The 18,752-nt window shown below is 39.2% G+C and overlaps 1 protein-coding gene across 2 annotated transcripts in view; it reads right to left on the bottom strand.

The window, feature by feature from the left end:
• The window catches only part of grm5b (glutamate receptor, metabotropic 5b), a 551,580-nt gene that overhangs the window by 12,055 nt on the left and 520,773 nt on the right, over positions 1-18,752 (bottom strand). For both annotated transcript variants that reach the window (XM_060826597.1, XM_060826598.1), the window contains exon 7: positions 14,489-15,428. In XM_060826597.1, the coding sequence (XP_060682580.1) occupies positions 14,489-15,428 (940 nt within the window). The remainder of the gene's footprint in view (positions 1-14,488; positions 15,429-18,752) is intronic.

Genomic DNA, 18,752 nt, shown 5'->3' with positions numbered 1-18,752 from the left:
TGACCGATATTACATATTCACCTATATTGTGCAGTGTAAGAACAATCATCACCACCTTCAGCGCCAGCACTCTGCTCTGCCAAATATACTTCATTCACATCACTCTTCACACACAGTTAAGTTTGAGCAGAATCAAATTTTATCTTTTGAAGCACTTCCTCATTTCCCTCATCCTCCAAATATCAATCTAGCTCATGCTAATCTTTGTGTAATGATATCAACTCAATAAATTTCCCTCATTCTCAGCAGGTTCTCAATTGGATACCTGTGTTACTCATGATATACCTATCTCATAGACAGCCTGATGCTTTATAGCAACTCATAGGTCTGCATCAACAGGAGAATATGAAATATAAGGACAAAGAGAGCAGATGCAGGGAAAGACATCGACAATTACCAAGCTCTTAGTGACAAACATGAGACATTCCTGACTATCAGATATGGAGAGATTTCATTGCAAAGGTTCACGAGATTGATTCTTGAGATGACAGAGTTATCAAATGATGAGTAAAATCAGTTCACTTTTTCTGCAGGGCAGTGTCATTGAAACAAGTGAGTTGCTGATACTTTTTTGTCTGGCTGTAGAAATTAGAACTCAGGAGTGTGAATTATTAGGAAATTGGTTGAGTATTCAAGACTGAGATGGGGAACAATATCTGCATTAGGAGATTGTGAATATTGGAATTCTCTACCCCAGATGATAGCTGACGCTCTAATTTTGACTACTTATGGCTGAAAGTGACTGATTTTTGGTCTCTCAGGGAATTTTGTAATGGATGCATACAGTATCCTTGCCTTGCTTCACTTTCTTTTCCTTTTTTGTGCCTTGCACTCCACTCCAGACATAGCTTCCAAGGTCAAATTACTTTTGTCTTGCCTTGCATTTAGTGCAGACACAAAGGCAGGATGCTTATCATGGTTGCAGCAGTCCTCAGTCATGTTAACAGAGACAACATTCAGTCACAGGGTTCTGGCACAGTCAGTCAAGGGCAGCCTCCAATATCAATCCAGAAGCTTACAGATAGTCAGTCAATGACTTGAGATAGTTAGGGTCAGATCTTCTCCTCACGGGTGGTGAGGAGCTGGACATTGATGGACTATGGTCTGTCTTGGCTCTTTCTGCTCAATTGTTGGCTGTTGTCTCCTGAAATGAGAGTAAAGAAGGGATTTAGTGAGATGAAAGTGGATGGCACTTGTCATTGTTGATGCTTGTGGAGAAGAGGTCCATTGATGAAAGAGAAATGGATACAGGATCAGCAGCAAATCTACAAGGTTCCGATAGAACTTTTCACGATATTATAAAGAGAAGCTCAGCTCAAACAATTGTGGATTGATTTTGCAGGCCTTCCATGGAAAGGGCACCCTGCACTGTGAAGGTTGAATTATCACATTCAAGGTTTGTGCGAAGATTTGTAGCTCGGGTGCTCGTTGTTGTGGTTCTGTTCGCTGAGCTGGAAGTTTTTGTTGCAAACGTTTCGTCCCCTGGCTAGGAGACATCATCAGTGCTCTGGAGCCTCCTGCGAAGATCACATTGCAATCTATCCCTTTAGTTCCTGACCATGATGGTGCAAACTGTGAATGTTGTTCATTTAGATTAGATTAGATTACTTACAGTGTGGAAACAGGCCCTTCGGCCCAACAAGTCCACACCGACCCGCCGAAGCGAAACCCACCCATTCCCCTACATTTACCATTCATGTCCCGCTGCCTTAAATAGGGTGACAAACATTACAAGTTGTTCCTAATTTACTCTAGGATACTCATCCAGGAAGATGTAGGAGTATTGATCCATTGGCTTAAGCAAAGGGAAGACCGTAAAAAAAAGAACGAGCAAGTTGGAACTCCACTCACAACTTTCTCGATCTCACTCACTGCATTATCCTGAACAATACCCAACATGCTGCCTCTTCTCTCAATGGCTATGATCTTTGTTTGGAAGTGGATCAATATTTACAGGACCTTGACAAACTTAAATACTATTGTCAGCGAATGTCTCAGAAGTCAGAGTGAGGTCTGGAGAAGTCTGCATTGACTTTTGCAGAAAGCATTCCTGAATCTAGGAATAGTTGGGAAAGAATCTGACTGTCTCGACATAGCTGTTTTTGAAAATATTGTTTGAATAACTTTTACTTACTATTCATTTGTACAAAATGCATTAATGTTCTTTACTTTGCCTTGTGCATCATGCTTGTCTGGTAAGCACTAACTCAGCTTTGCAGTTGTTTGATGGCGAACGTGAGGACATGATTATTTTGAAATCATTTGGTGTACATGCAATAAGTGGATGGTTGCTTAATTTTGTCAAGAAATTTTGTAGAGGGACAAGGGATCTATGAATTATTTTGGTCCAATATAAGATCATCTAGAGGAACTAAATTGTTAACTATTAGGATGTGCCTGACATTCCAAGAAGCAATGCAAGAAGATCTTCATCTTCGTCTTCCTCCTCCTTGTTTCTTTTTTTCTACTAGTGAAATCTTATCTGATGATGCATTCTGAGCAGTTGACTCACCTCAATCTCTAGTTCATATGCAATGACCTTCAGAATGTAACACATAACAATTAGTCTAGACGGCCTGCTGGCAAGTGCTTAAGGGCAACTGTCTTTTCAGATAGTAGAAGAGTTCCTTCAGCATGCTGAGGCACACCTGTTTACCATGTAGCTGAGACTGTAATAGTTGTGAAATGCATTTTTCAGATTCTCTATGAGCAAGGTTTGAAGTTGATATTCTTTGTTGTCCAGCAGCTCACCTTTAATGTTGGTTGCAGATATGAACATGTTGGATATTTTGGCCTGTCTGCATGTAAAAACATTATGGTAGTTCCTGGGATAATGTCAGGGGTCTGCAAGCACCTTTTCTGATAGATAGAATGAACTGAATGTTGAAGAAATAAAGTACCTTTCAGTAGATGAATTCTTCTGGTGCCTGAGGTTCCTGTCAACCAAAGAAGGCAATCAATTCTGGCGGGATATCAGGTTCTTGGGAGGTGGAGTGAGTAGGGAAATGTCAGATGCCTAGGTTAGTCATGAGAGGCTGGTAGAGTGTCGAGAGTAGCTCTAGTCATGATGGTCTTGGGTAAAAGCCATTAGTGGTGGTGAGACATTTCTGATCATGAAGGCTCCTTTGGCAGGTACTTAGATCAAGGAGTTAGGTATACAAGGACTTAATATCTGAATCCATCAAGTTTCATTGAGGAAGTTCACAGCCTCAATACTAAAAGCTCCAAATCTTTTTTTTTTAATCAGGTAGGTCATCCACTCAACATCTGTCTTCAGTTCAATCTAAAAATGGGCATGGTTGAGTCAGAAAACAGATTCCTGACACTTTGCACTCACTGTCACTCTCTTCCACTCTCTCCAACCAAACTTACTCATTTTATTCAGTTAAAACTCAGCCCAAGGATTATGTCCAGACATAAAGAAAGGTCATCAATCTGGTATAAAGATAAATTACTGACTGCTTCCGAAAAGTCTCATAAAATGAATTGCCAAACATTGACAGCTCTGGAACCGATATTCCAACATATCTAATATCTTCAATGAGTTTCTTCCTTCATCTTGGATGTGAGGTAATTGGAGATTGGTGAACAAAATAGTTCTTTTTATTATGTAGCACAAAAAATAAAGCAGTATCCAAGTTCATTTTTTAAGTTTTATCTTGTTATGATGATTTAATAATGCATAGATAGAAAATATCTATCACCTTAGGCACCAACAAATGACAAGTGATCAACAGACATCACATTACACAACCTGACAGCTTTTGAATCAGAATTCAGATTTGGATTGTGAATGTATTTGAATTATTTCCTTCAAGGTTAAAATTAGGTTACTTTATTCCCCTTAACTTCTAAAAGAAAAGTAGAGAAACTATTATAAAAATGAAAGAAGAGTTGGACATTTGAAAATAGTTAATTTTATTTTTTGATATAAAATAGTAGCTAAACAATAGCACCCAGAAAGAATAGAATCTACTGCCTACCTTGGTGAACCCATCCACTGGCTGGAAAGCCAAGAGCATCCCTGCAGGGACATCTCCAGCTCCCCTTCCTGATCTGGTTTAACAACAATCTGACACACTCATGCACTTGGTTTATGCTGGGGTCTTCACCATGGTCACGGAGAATTTCTCAAGGGCACGAGCTGCTGGCCAGCCAGATGCCGGTAGATTTCTAGTACAGGGAGTGCCACCTGCTACTGCCATTCTACAGGAGGCCCATGCTGTAGGGCCATCGCTGAATGAAAGTGGCTTCGCTGGTGTCAGTTGGGACCCCTCTGGAGGGGAAAACATGATTCACATTTACTTTAAAGACAGTCAGGACCTCCCTTTGCGCCAGTTCCTGTCAATAGCATGGACTACCCAAATAGAAGGAATCCCCTTCAACCATGCTGTATGTCTACTCACCAAATCATACCAGTGGTAAGGTTTTTAGTGACCAATTAAGGATTTCAATTGGCTTCAGGGCAGGAAGGCTGTCAACTATCCTTTCCTCTTTCAAATAATCAGAAGGAATCAGAATAGTGTATAGTTAAATATATCTATAGGTATATCAGGAATAAAAGAATGATTAGAGTAAGATTAAGGCCAATCAAAGATAGTAGTGGAAAGTTGTGTGTGGAATCTCATGACATTGGGGAAGTGCTTAATGAAAACTTTTTGTCAGTATTCACATGGAAAAGGACAATGTTACTGAGAATATGGAGATACAGGCTACAAGATTAGATGGGATTGATGTTGACAAAGAGGAGGTCTTGGCCATATTGGAAGATCTGAAAATAGATAAGACTCCTGGACTGGATGGGATTTATCCTTGGATTATCTGGGAAACCATGGAGGAGATTGCAGAGCATTTGGCATTGATCTTTATGTCATCATTGTCGACAGGTGCAGTGCCGGAAGACTGGAGGATAGGAAATGTTTAAGTAGGGGAGTCGGGACAACCCTGGTAATTATAGGCCAATGAGCCTTACTTCAATTGTGGGTAAGTTCTTGGAAAATGTTATAAGAGATAGGATTTATAATCATCTGGAAAGGAATAATTTGATTAGGGATCGTCAATACGGTTTTGTGAAGGGTAGGTCGTGCTTCATTAACCTTCGAGAAGGTGACAAAACAGGTGGATGAAGTTAAAGTGGATGATGTGGTGTATATGGACTTCAGCAAGGTGTTTGGTAAGGTTCCACACGGTAGGCTATTGCACAATCACAGAATTGAAGGTGATTTAGCGGTACGGATCAGAAATTGGCTAGCTGAAAGAAGACAGAGGATGGTGATTGATGGAAAATGTTCATCCTGGAGCTAAGTTACCAGTGGTGTTCTGCAAGGATCTGTTTTGGGGCCCACAGCTGTTTGTCATTTTTATAAATGATCTGGATGTGGGCGTAGAAAGATGGGTTAGCAAATTTGCAGATGACACTAGGGTAGGCAGAGTTGTGGATAATGCCGAAGAATGTTGTGGGTTACAGAGGGACATAGATAAGATGCAAAGCTGGGCTGAGAAGTGGCAAATGGAGTTTAATGTGGAAAAGTGTAAGGTAGTTCACTTCGGACAAAGTAACAGGAATGCAGAGTACTAGGCTAATGGTAAAATTCTTGGCAGTGTAGATGAACAGAGACATTTTGATGACCTGGTTCATAAATCCCTGAAAGTTGCCAGCAAGGTTGATAGGGCTGTTATGAAGGCATATGGTGTGTTGGCATTTATTGGTAGGGGGATTAAGTTTCGAAGCCACGACATCATACCAGACATTCAGTTGTACCAGACATTGGTAAGGCTGCACCTGGAGTAGTGCGTGCAATTCTGGTCACTGCATTATAGGAAAGATGTGGAAGTTTTGGAAAGGGTTCAGAGGAGATTTACTAGGATGTGGCCTGGTATGGAAGGAAAGGCTGAGGGAATTGAGACTATTTTCATTGGAGAGAATAAGGTTAAGAGGTGACTTAATTGAGATGTATAAGATAATCAGCGAGTTAGATAGGGGGGACAATGAGAGCCTTTTTCCTTGGATGGTGAAGGCTAACACAAGGGGACATAGCTTTAAATTGAGGTGTGATAGATTTAGGACAAATATTAGGGGTTGTTTCTTCACTTAGAGAGTAATAAGGGTGTGGAATGGTCTGCTTGCAACAGTAGCAGACTCGCCAATATTAAGGACATTTAAATGGGCATCGGACATAAATATGGACAATAATGAAACGGTGTAGATTAGATGGGCTTCAGATTATTTTCACAGGTTGGAACAACATCAAGGGCCAAAGGGACTGTAGTGTGCTGCAATGTTCTATGTTTCTTTGCAGTGACAGGGTCTTTATCTGCATCTTTCAGCAACTGGGGGAGCATTAAATTCTTTCCATAATTTAAGTTCATTTCAGAGAAAATCACAATTTGAAAACCATTGATACTTCAGAATTTTGTTTTATTGGATAGGTAAGTGTCTGATAGTGGAATTACTTAGAACCTACCTCACAGAATCATTCAATGTCTATGCCTCCTCCAGTCTACGTAACACACCTCCCACTCACTCTGCTCTCAATTGCTATATTTCATTCTCCCTTATGTATTTATCAAGTTAGTCCTGAAATATATCCTTCCATCAGCTCTAACCAATCTGCCAGGTCTCCTGCTCATATTCATGGCTCCTTCCAAGTACGCTTCCTAATTTGAAAAGTGGGCATCTTCCTCTTGTCCTGGGGTAAAACTATGTAGAAGGTGGCCTTTCCAGGATTTCTTCCTATTGTTGCTGAAGCCACAGAAATCAACATACAGTTGTCATACTGTCCCCTGCCACTGTCCCTATCAACTAGAAATCCTTCCTTTGATGTTTCATCTTACCAACGTTTACTGTATAAATATTCAGAAAATACAAAAGAGAACTATTATTGTCATCCCAGAATTGAAAGGTACCAATTTTCACTCCTTGGAGGTGGTGAGAAGGTAATAATTGTAAAAGTGGCCTAGCAGAGATACTTATCTCCTTCTCACCACTTCAGTATTTAAGTGCTGAGCAAGAAGGTTCATTCAGTAACCTTTTTAATAACCAGAAGTGCTTTTACTCATAACTGAAGAGCTTTTCTCCTTCATCAAATCACCTGTGGCGCTTTTCATTTTTTATCTGTCACCAGTAAAGGCGGATGTTGTGAAACTTGAAAGGGTTCAGAAAATACTTACAAGGATGGTGCCAGGGTTAGGGTGTTTGAGCTATAGAGAGAGGCTGAATAGGCTAGGGCTATTTTCCCTGGTGCTTTGCAGGCTGAGGATAAACCATATAAAGGTTTCTCAAACTTGAAGGACATGGATAGGGTAAATAGACAAGGTCTTCTACCTGGGATGAGGAAGTCCAAATGAGAAAGCATAGGTTTAGAGTGAGAGGGGAAAGATTTAAAAGGGACCTAAAGGGCAACTTTTTCACGCAGAGGATGATACGTGTATGAAATGTGCTGCCATTTAAAAGGCATCTGGTTAGGTCTATGAGTATGAAGGGTATAGAGGGATATGGGCCAAGTGCTGGCAAATAGGACTGGATTTATTTAGGATATCTGGTTGGCATGGATGAGTTGGACTGAAAAGATTGCTTCCATGCTGTATAACTCTGTGACTCTATGACCTGTGTTTCCAATTCAATAATTTATGTGCATTGCACAACAAGGGCAATGCAGACCACCAAAAGTGAGAAAGGGAGGTGGCTAAATCAAAATGGAGTTGAAAGGGGAGATAATGCAGTTTGTCCTTTGCAGTGCCCAGCTTTCTCAAAAAGCATTAACAGTATTGGTGGACTCTGCATACTCTGTCTCCAAGGTTCCCTGGGCACATCCAGGTCCTTCTCAACTCAGCAGCAATTATTGCCTTTAACTGGTGAATTAGCAATCAACTTGTTACCAACCAGGTCGCCTGTCTTGTCAGTAGGCAAGCAAAGTGCTGATATCTGGACTGGGAAGTCAGGGTGACCGCCTGCTGGATAGTGGGTACTTCCATTTATTCCAATTGAGGGCATATCCCCATTAAAAGCCATCCTGCCTCGAATACCCGATCCTTCGCTCTGCATGACTCCTATCTCACAGCACTCAGGAGAAAAATACCTACCTTCTTGCTGTTAGCTCCCTGAACATTAAACCTCCAGTGATGACCCAGAAGTGCCCACCAGAGACCTTGTTTCTATGTTTGGATTCAGCGCTGAGAGTTGTGATTTGCCAAGAAGCTCACCAGGTAGCTCTTAACTACCTGATTGGAACTCAATTTGGAAAACTTGCTCATTGGTGACTGGGTAGCTGAGTGCCATTCCTCACTGAACATAACATCCCTCATACTCGAACATTGGTGAAATCAATCTTGGCCAAAGTGTCATGGTAAAGCCTGCTTCGATGGCAAAAAGATTCCTGAACTTCTAATGGCCTCCTCACTGCTTCTGTTTAAGGTTCTAGATCTGTTTAGATAAAACTCCACACATAGGCTTGGCTCCCAGATTAGCAAACTTTTCTCTATAATACAGAAAAAAAAGCCACATTTAAAACATTGAAAGAAATTTCTGAGTGCTCTTCCAATGGTGTTGTCTGTAACGGTGCTGCAAAGAAACTTCAGACTGCTGTGTGCTCCCTTCAGATCAGAACCTGACTCTGATATCACTGACTGATGGCACAGTCTGGAAGGGCTGAATGGCTTAATCGTGCACTTTAGTTCGATGTTGCTATGACTTGAGTTGAACTGACACTTTTCCATTGCTAAGAGGCATCCCTAGTATTGGGACAATCTTGCTAGTTTAGATTTGATCTAGATCTTTATATCTGTAGCTGTGAACTCACTTGACATTAAAACTATTGATTAAGTTTGAAAATGTCATAATAGCATGAATGATGCAATGAAAACTTTATATAGAACAGTCAAGCCAATATGTTGACAACTCAATAGTCTGAGTGCTATAGGGGAAGTAAGAGACTGGAAGGCTACTTTGACAGTAATTGCATTTGAAATAAATGTCTTAAGATTGACATTAATTGAATTTAAACAGCTAGGAAATAAACTAGTGTTACAATCATAAATCATATGAATTTTGTATAGGACATTTAATAGTCGGCAAAGGTGAGAAAGAAGCAGATATTGGCAGCTGAGAAAATTCCCTGGAAACATTTAAATTAATTAAAAGCAGATAAAATCTATGATTTAGTCTGTCAATTGCTGCAAGTTTTATTTAATTTTAAATGAAGGACACATCCAGTTATCAGTGCCGGATTCTTAGAGTCTCATCCCAAGGGCCTGTGATGCTCAAATTTATTAGTAGCTAATTTGATTCTGCTAAGTTAAGGAGTTTCAGTTATACATTCTGACTGAGGAGTGCAGTCACTGAAATTGTGCTGTATTGTCTGTTAGTTGATTTTCAATCACTGCCAGGTCCCATAACTTCATATCAGGGACTCGCACAGTACTAGCTGTTGGTGCCATATGCACTATTGTTCAAAAAGGTTAGATTGGAAGTCTTGCATTGTATATTATCAGACATTCAGTAGCCTGGCAACAAATTCAATTTGTTTGAATTTAACATAGACAGAGTTTAACTGTCTATGCATTATGGAAGCACTGTTCCTTTGGCTTGATGATAGAATTCTTCCAGTCTAACTCAAGGAGGAGCAGAATCCTACCCCCATTCCACACTGAGTGAAAGACTAAAATATGACATCTAGCAGGGTACTTGTGCTTTGAATAAATAGCAATTGACTCAATAGAATTAGCCCTGCTATTGAGTCAATAGGATTGGCTTTGAACTCAATGTGTTCCTCTCCTAATGTACATAAAGGAAAGGCATAGCTCTTTCACCTTGTTTTGTAGCCCAATTAGGAGAAGATATGAGGATAAAAATTGAGGAAGACATCTGGAAACCACCTCAATATCTCTTTCTTATGAAAAGATTCATGTTTCTCCTGCATAAGCCAAATGTTAGGAATCTTGTTGCAACCATGCAGGGCCTTGGGGAGACTACACCGTGAGTATTATGTGCAGCTTTGGCCTCTTTACATGAGGAAAGATGTTCTGACTATAGAGAGAGTGCAAAAAATGTTTACCAGACTCACTCTTGGGATGACATGACTGACGAATGAAAAGATCAGTCAAGGATCAGTCAAGAATGCATTCACTGGAGTTTAGAAGAATGAGCAGGAATCTCATAGAAACATATAAAGTTTTAACGGAACTAGATATCGTAAATGCAGGAAAGATGTTCCTAATGATCCGGGAGTCGAGAAACAGGGATCACAATCTAAGGAAATGGGGTAGGTCATTTAGGACTGAGTTGATGAGAATTTCATTCACCCAGAGAATGGTGAGGCTGCAGAATTCTCTGCCACAGAAAGGTTAAACACTGATTCAAAAAAGTAATTAGATATATTCCTTTGGACTAAATGGATCATTAGGATATTGGAAGAAAGCGAGAACAGAGTACTGACTTGGATGATCAGCTGTGATTGAAGGGTTGAATTGCTTACTCTTGCTGCTATTTTCTGTGATTTTACATTTTTATCTGTCTTAAGGCAGTACATAATGTATGGATAAGAATGTAGGATTTTCAATGCAAAGACATGTTTTCATGGCAATACTTTATAACTATTTCAAATCAAGTTTAGCATGACAGTGGAGACTGGAATTATGCAATCTTATTTCACAAATTATGGAGCTGTTTTATACATAACTGAGTTACCTTAATGTGCAGAAAATTGGAGTCACATGCTTTCAGTTTGACTATGAACCATCTGGACAGAATTAATTTATCCAGCATCTAGAAGGGTCCTAAATTTGCATTAATTCCACTCTAACTCTCAGCACTTGGCATTTAGCAACACAGAACTGCCTATAATTCACTTCGATTGATACTGAATGAGCAAACTCAATAAGATTGACTGAGGAAATAGAAGTATTAGACCGGGGCAGTAATCTATTTTGAGGTTCGAGTTGAAGCACTATGTATCTGCCTTTTTCATTTGTAATAATTTCATCACTTAATAAATATTCAACTTGCATCTCCCAATTATAATAAAGCATAATATAGAATGATCTTTACACCAAACATGACATTGCAATTTATTCTACTGAAATTATCGCTGTGGCTTTAGAAACATTAGAAAATTCATTTTGTTCTATTTGTTAGTAATAGTGGCTCACATTCATTGTGCTTCTGTCTTGTTGGTTAACCATCTGTCTATCAACAATATAGGAAATTAGTAGCAAGGTGATATAAAAGAAGTGTCAATAACTGAAGCAGATACTGAGTTTAGTCAGCAGCAGCAATACGCTTCCTTATTGTGAGGAGAAAATCAGAAGGATGCAGTTAAGTTTAGAGAGAAACTACCTTCAGGTAATCACAAAAATAATCAGAAGAAAACATCCTGTGAAGTTTACCTGCCTCTAAGTCAAATTGTACATTTGACTTCGACATTAACCTGCTTTTCTGATGATAATTTTTTTGCAAAAATTGAATGGCCCCTTTGTTGGATAAACAGATCAGGGATCAGCGCTATTATGGGGTGCAAGCTGCAATGATGACTGGCACCATAAGTAAGCAGCCTTGTAGCTTTCATATCAGGTGAATACAGTGGAAAGAAAAGCCAGAATCATGACAGGCCCTGAATTCTTTTATATATTTCACCTAAATATTGGAAACCATACTTTGCTGACCACAAACTCCTGTCAACCACTCTACTCCAACACTACTACCTCTCAGCAATTTTGACTGAAAGAGTGAAGTAAAGCCAAAGAGTTAGTCTCACCAAAGCCTCATGCTTCTGAGATCATTGTGGTTTTGTGCTCATTTTGGTCTTTCAGGCATCAGGTTAAAATTAGACTACTGATGTTTCATAGAATCATACATTACAGAAAAGGCCTTTTGGCCCAATCATGTCTGCATCAACTGAAGATACTCTAAATTTGCATTAGTGTCACTTTCCTGCATATTGACCATAAGTTTGAATATTATAATATTGACATGCTCGTCCATATTCTTTTTAAAAGTTGTCATGTTTCCCACCCCAACTACCTTCCAGCACATTTCAGACTTCTAATACCATTGAGTGAAATGTCTTCCTCAAATCCCCTCTGAACCTCCTGTCTTTCAACTTAAAATTATACCCTTTCATTACTGAATTTTTAAGTAAGTGGAACGACTGCTTGTTGGACACCCTGTCGAGGTCCATCATAATCTGATGCACCACAATCAGGTATCCCCGTCAACCTTCCCTGCTCTAAAGAAAACAAACCAAGCCTATCCAGTCTCTCTTCATAGCTAAAATACTCCATCTCAGGCAACATTCTGGGCTATCATTTCTTCATCCCTCCAGTGCAATCACATTTTCCTATAGTGTAGTGACCAGAACTGCTACAGTACTTCAGCAGTGACCGAACCAAGGTTTTGAACAGCTCCAATAAAACATCCCTGCTCTTATAATCTGTTCCATGACTGATAAAGGCAAGTGCCTGTGTGCCATCATTACTCCCTATTAACCTATCCTGCTACCTTCAAAGATATAGGGACAAGCTTCCAAGATTCCTCTATTCCTCTGAGCTCCATTACAGTGTTAACTAGGGGGAGGCAGTGACATAATGATAATGTCACTGAACCAGTAAGCGAGTATCTCAGGCTAATGTTCTGGGGACTTGGCCTCAAATCCCAATGACAGTTGATGAAATTTGAATTCAAATAAAAATATCTGGAATTATAAGTTCATCATGTTGATTCTCATTGAGACTCATCTGATTCCTGTAGGGAAGTAAATCTGCTATATTTACTTAGTCTGACTCTGCACCCATCGCAATATGGTTGACTCTGAAATGCCTAGCAAACCATTCAATTCAAGGTCAATAAATTCTTTCTTAGCCAGTGATGCCAATATTCATGTACAAATTTAAAAATATATTTATATATTATAACCTGTGCTAGTTCATCAGCTAGCTTTTCCAAAGAAGAAGGGCTTATGCCCGAAACGTCAATTCTCCTGCTCCTTGGATGCTGCCTGATCTGCTGCGCTTTTCCAAGAGCCTACCCTTGTCCATATTGCCCATTCTGGCTGAATTCTCTGCTAGTTACTAAATCCTAGGAGTGTTCGATGTGGGCCAGTTAAATGGCTGATGGATGCTTAATTCTGGAGGCAACATGGGATTCCAATAGTTCCATAGTTGATGGGCAAGATCACCATCACAACATTAAATTAGGCTCTCTATTTCTTTTTGCCTGATATGGTGTACACAGATTTTTTCATAATACCACACAACTGTGCAACTGTTTGGGATAGCTTACTAGTAGTCAAGGTGTTGTCTCTCAAAAGGGGAAACGTTAACTTTCCCCACAGGGTCGTAACATCATTGTTGTGGATCAGCTGTTGATCCATTACCAAATTTGCCTGTCTTCTAGTCCATTACATCAGGAGAAAGGAAAAGCAGGGAGCTTGTATCTTAAAGGCAAATCCCAATGCTGAACTACTGTACAGTGAGGAAAGAAATCTATCCCAAAGCGTTCTATGAATGGCATAATTTAAGTAAGTCTAACCTCAGAGAGATTAACTTCCTCCAGTTGGGAACTTCCTACTGTTAGAACAATCGTTTGTAACCTTATCTGGACACAAATGGAAAGGGTTGCCCAGAACCAGTGAGTGGCTCATGTTCCCGAGATTCTACAAACCAGCTAGCCAGTCATTGGATATTCAACAATAATGTTTCAAAGCTACCTGGTTGCTCCATCAAATTGCTGTCCATCACACAGAGCTCTGATTTAAGTCAGAGATGAGGATGAATTTCTTCTTTCAGACAGTTGTGAATCTGTGGAATTATTTGGCAGAGGGCTGTAAAGATTTGCATCTTCAAGTCTGAGATAGGCAGATTTTTAATCAGTAAGAGAATTAAGAGTTATAGGAAAAGACAGGAAATCAGAATTGAGAATTATCAGATCAACCATGATCTCACTGAAGTTTGCAGCAGACTTGATGGACTGAATGGCCAACTTCTGTCTCTTTTTCCTGTGGTGATTTGATTCCATTAAGGTCCAGTAGTTTAAAATTTATTTTGACCATCAGGCAAATATAACTCAGCTAGCTGTTCCATGATGGAAAATGTATGTTATGTGATGAAATTGATACAGATTAAATCTTTTCCCCAGATACTGTTTTGCATAAAATAGTTATAGCAAATTTCACAATCTATTTTATAATATAGTAGACGTGTAATCTAATCCTAAATAAATAGGTTACAGTCTCCATTACAACAGTGGAGAACAGAAGTTCAGACTGGTATAATAAACATTTGTATGCAAATATTCCAAAGCACAGCCTTGCATCAATGTCAACGAATTAGAAATATGTTTATTGCCTGTATGCCCATTTCCAGCTATCAACAGACATACAATCAGAACAAAATGAGATGGAATATACAGCATAATCCATAAATGACTCATGAATATTGTTGAGGATTTTTTGATGCTGTTCACATTATTTCAATTTTATACTCTTCTCGTTCTTACCTTAGAGTCTCTCCAGATGATCCTCTCCTTTTCCATAAGTTTACCAAACTGCTGGAGCGGCTAGCGGCAGAAGATGACTTCCCATCACCAACATGCATTCGGACAACAGTGGATGTGGTAAATGCACTGCGCACATTTCTTTCCGGTTTAGCCAGGATGATGTATACTTTTGGAACAAACATACAGCCCAGTGCCACTGTAGCACTTAGACTAACAGAGAAACACATGGTAATGATCTTGTAGTTGCTTCCAAAGTAGATGGGTACAAAGGCAAGCCATATGATACAGGTGGTGTACATGGTAAATGCAATGTACTTGGCTTCATTGAAATTGGCAGGGACATTTCGAGTTTTAAAAGCATAGAAGGTGCAACTTAAAATCAATAGGCCATTATATCCAAGAGGGGCAACCACGGCTATGTTGGTGGTATTGCATATCAGCTTGACATCTCGGATAGTTGGATAATCATGGATGACCTCTGGTGGCTCCATTATAAACAGGGAAACAATTATTCCTAACTGAATACATATCAGCATTGAGGCAATTACGAGCTGGGCACAGGCACTCATAAATCTGGGCTTCTTAGTGCAGATTTTTTTCTTGCTCCCAGCAAGGATCCGAGCAATCCGATTGGTTTTTGTCACAAGTGCAGAGTAGCTCATTGCAGGGGAAAGACCAATTCCAATTCTCTGTAGATAACAGTAAATCTTTTGGGGTTTGGCGATGAGAGAGAAAGTACACAGGTAGCCGAGAAAGATTCCCACTAGAATGATGTAGCAAAGTTCCCGGCTGGATGACTTGACTACAGGAGTATCCCGGTACACCATAAATATAAACATTACAAACATGGTGGCAAGAAGACCAAGGCAGGCAAAGACAACTGCAGCAATTGGTTCAGGATCTCCCCATCTGAGGTACTTCACAGGAATCCTTTCACAATCTGCAACAGAAAGAAAATACATTCTTGTGACATAATATTGTACATAGACAAGTACATTGTCAAAACTGAAAAAACCTATGGAGAAAAATATGGTGAATCTTCACACTTCTTATATTCCAGTGTAGAGTCGTCAATTGATTTCTGTCATGCTCCAAAAAAACAGAAAAATAATTAATTATTATTAACAATTAGAGGAGTCAGTCCATCCATTTCTATACTCATAGCTAAACAAGGACTCTGCTTTTCTTGTTGTCAAGTCTTCCATTCCAGTAAGAGAATAAGAGTTTATCCTGCTTTGTAAGACCAGATCTACAGAAATTATTGCACACTTATCTCAATACCCTGAATGATTTCTAACTTCTTCTATACAATGTCATAACACTTTGATATATTGTACAGATTTTTGAATTTATTGGAAATTTTAATCTATGATTAAAATTGCAGTCTAACAATAAAGCTTGTACAAAGGAACATTCGATATGTGGCAGATGCTAAGTATCCTCATGGAACATCTCCAAATCATTTGCAGGACACTTCTCCACTTCAATGTTGCACCTCAGTTCTACTGGTAACTGTAATGCAGCTGCAAGAGTACTGCTGAATCAAGGACACGTACCCAGCTCATGGAGTAGACCTGCCTGCAACTTCAAGCTTTGCACTTCCTGTCATAGTGTTCACTCGCTCAGAGCTTATGTGGGTGGCAGTAAAAAGAAAGAAAAATGGATAACAGATACAATGTGACCAGTTTCTGAAGTTATTGAATTCAACACTGAGACGTCGAGGCTGTAAAGTATTCAAGTGGAAAACGAGATTTTTTTTGAGCAAAAATAGGAATTGCTGAAAAAAATCTCAGCTGTCTGGCAGCTTTTGTGATTTATGAAAATGGCAAGCAACTGGGAGATCACTGTCATTCTACAAACAGAGCAGAGATGTTATGCAGAGCAGTCATCCATTTGCATTAACACATTGGTGAGACCTTGAGACACCTTTGTGCCCATGGCAAATAGACTGAATAATAACAAAAGATATCCCAACAAAGGAATAATCTTTAAATGAGATATCAATGGCATTTCATAGCATTTCGAAAGGTATATTGCTAGGGATTGAAACTTCATTGAGCCTGTTATACAGAAACGCCCATTACCCACTTGCAAGTTTACATGAAGGCCTAAATGCCTGTTTTATGAATTTCTGATGACATCTTCTATTTAAATATGTTTCTTTTGTACTGGACAAGTTAAGTTTTCTGTCAAATGTAACATTCAAAGCACACATAGTTCCGAGAGTTGTTAGGTGGTAACATTCAATTCTATTTGGTTGTAAGAGATGGGTCATTATAAGGTTTTCACAAGGTCATTCCAGACAGTTATGGGGTTTCTGAAATGGAGATCAAAGTTGACAGTCAGAGGCTGAAAGTCAGTGAATATGCAAGGGAGAGAGAAAGGGGTGGACTCACTCCATTTTAGGAGTGGTGTAGTCGAGCTGTGCTGCTGGGAAGGTAGCTGAACTGTCCAGATTCTGTTTAGCGGACTCAATGAAGAATCAAAATAGTTGGACGGTTCTGTGCTGTTGGAACAAATCCAGAAAAAATTCTAGGCATTAGTAGCAGCCAAAAATTGAAGGCAGGACTCAGAAATTATCCTGGGGAACTGAGTCACCCTAGGATGGAGGGAGGTGCCAGGGGCTCAGAAGAAGCCTGCAAGCATTAATACTGCAGTGCATCGGAGAGTGGAGTTAAAAGCTCACAAATACTGGTGGCCATTATTAAAATAATAGTTTTTTTTGAATTGTCTGTGTGGAGCTGGAGCAACAGAAATGCCTCCGCAACTCCACAGTATCCCAATTAACTACTGCTACAGCTCAATCCTGTTTCCAGCCAAGCCTCAGCTTTCCAAGATGGGGAACATGTTTCATTCATGACACCCAAATGAGATTTTTAAAAATCTTTAAAAAACGGAATTACTTAAATTGTGAACTTAAAAATGCTTCAAGGCATGCTGAATGGGCATTGGTCACATGCACCCTATTGACATTTGCCAGTCTTTAAGAACCCTTATAGCATATTCAGACAATAGTGGGCCTCTGGAGTTCTCTGCAGAAGGCAGTTGAGGCTAAAACATTGAATGTTTTCAAAAACGCAACAGATATAGTTCACAGGGCTAAAGGGATCATATTGTATACAGGTACTATGGCTGAGATACTCTAAATTGTTGACTGCATATATTAGATAATTGTGATCATGAAAACCATAAAATTAACAGCCCGGTTGTGAAAGCATATTATTTCCATTATGCGTGTATTAGTTCAAAAAGAGAAATGCTACCAATTTAACTGTACAACTAGAAAGTAAACGACTATGTATCTTCAACACAGTCAGCTATCCCACAATGGTTCTTAAATATTTTGTAAATCAAAGTTGACACTGAACCCAGGAAGGAGATAATATGGCAGATATGCAAAAGCTTGGTCAAGATTTTATGGAGTGGCTTAAAAGATAACACAGAGAATGAGAGGTGTATGATATTATGCAGGAACCTTTAGAGCTTAGAATCTTTGCTGCTGAAGGCATCATCACAAACAGTGGAACTGTTAAAATGGGGGCTGAGGGAAAGAATGAGGAGATTGTTGTTGTTGTTGTTGTTGGACATGAGTTTCTAATTGTTTGTTTATCTGTTCACTGTACTGTTGAACAAAATAACATAATAAATTAAACCAAAACTTGTCCCACCAAGTGTTTGCTCAATCTGACTTTAAAGAATACTGAACAAATACATTTAACAAATATATGCACATTTGATTCAAGTCAAAGTGGGATATGAATATTAGTCACCTGACTTATGCAATCATGTCACTAATTATGGGAAAGCATTGTCAGTTCCTACAAAAATACAATGCTCAGTCGACCTACATCTATTATTGTAAATGAGAACTTTAACAGAATCACAGAAGTGTTTCAGTGTAGAAAGAGATCACTTGGCCCATCATGTCTCCACTGGCTCTTCAAATGAGCATCATGACGTGTTTCCAATTTCCTGATTTCTCCCGTTATTTGTCAGAAATTAGTATTCATGGGAAATTGAAATTTGTAACTTTATAGAATTGTCATTTACCACAGTTCATCCCAAGGGTGTAATGACATGTGTTTCAATAATTTGCTTATATTTACTATGCTCAGAAGCAGTTTGTAAATTAAATAAATCAGCTAGCACTGCATGATATCATAAACAAGAAATAGATTCAACAGAAGTGGCTAGGTAATTCAATACGTTTCTGTAGCATTATAGATTTTCTTTTTGTAGATGAAGCAAATACAACAAACAAGTG

Source organism: Hemiscyllium ocellatum, chromosome 6 (genome assembly GCF_020745735.1).
Source record: "Hemiscyllium ocellatum isolate sHemOce1 chromosome 6, sHemOce1.pat.X.cur, whole genome shotgun sequence".
NCBI classification, from domain to species: Eukaryota; Metazoa; Chordata; class Chondrichthyes; order Orectolobiformes; family Hemiscylliidae; genus Hemiscyllium; species Hemiscyllium ocellatum.
The sequence above is the reverse complement of the archived record's forward strand: the minus strand, read 5'-3'. Positions and strand labels throughout refer to the sequence as shown.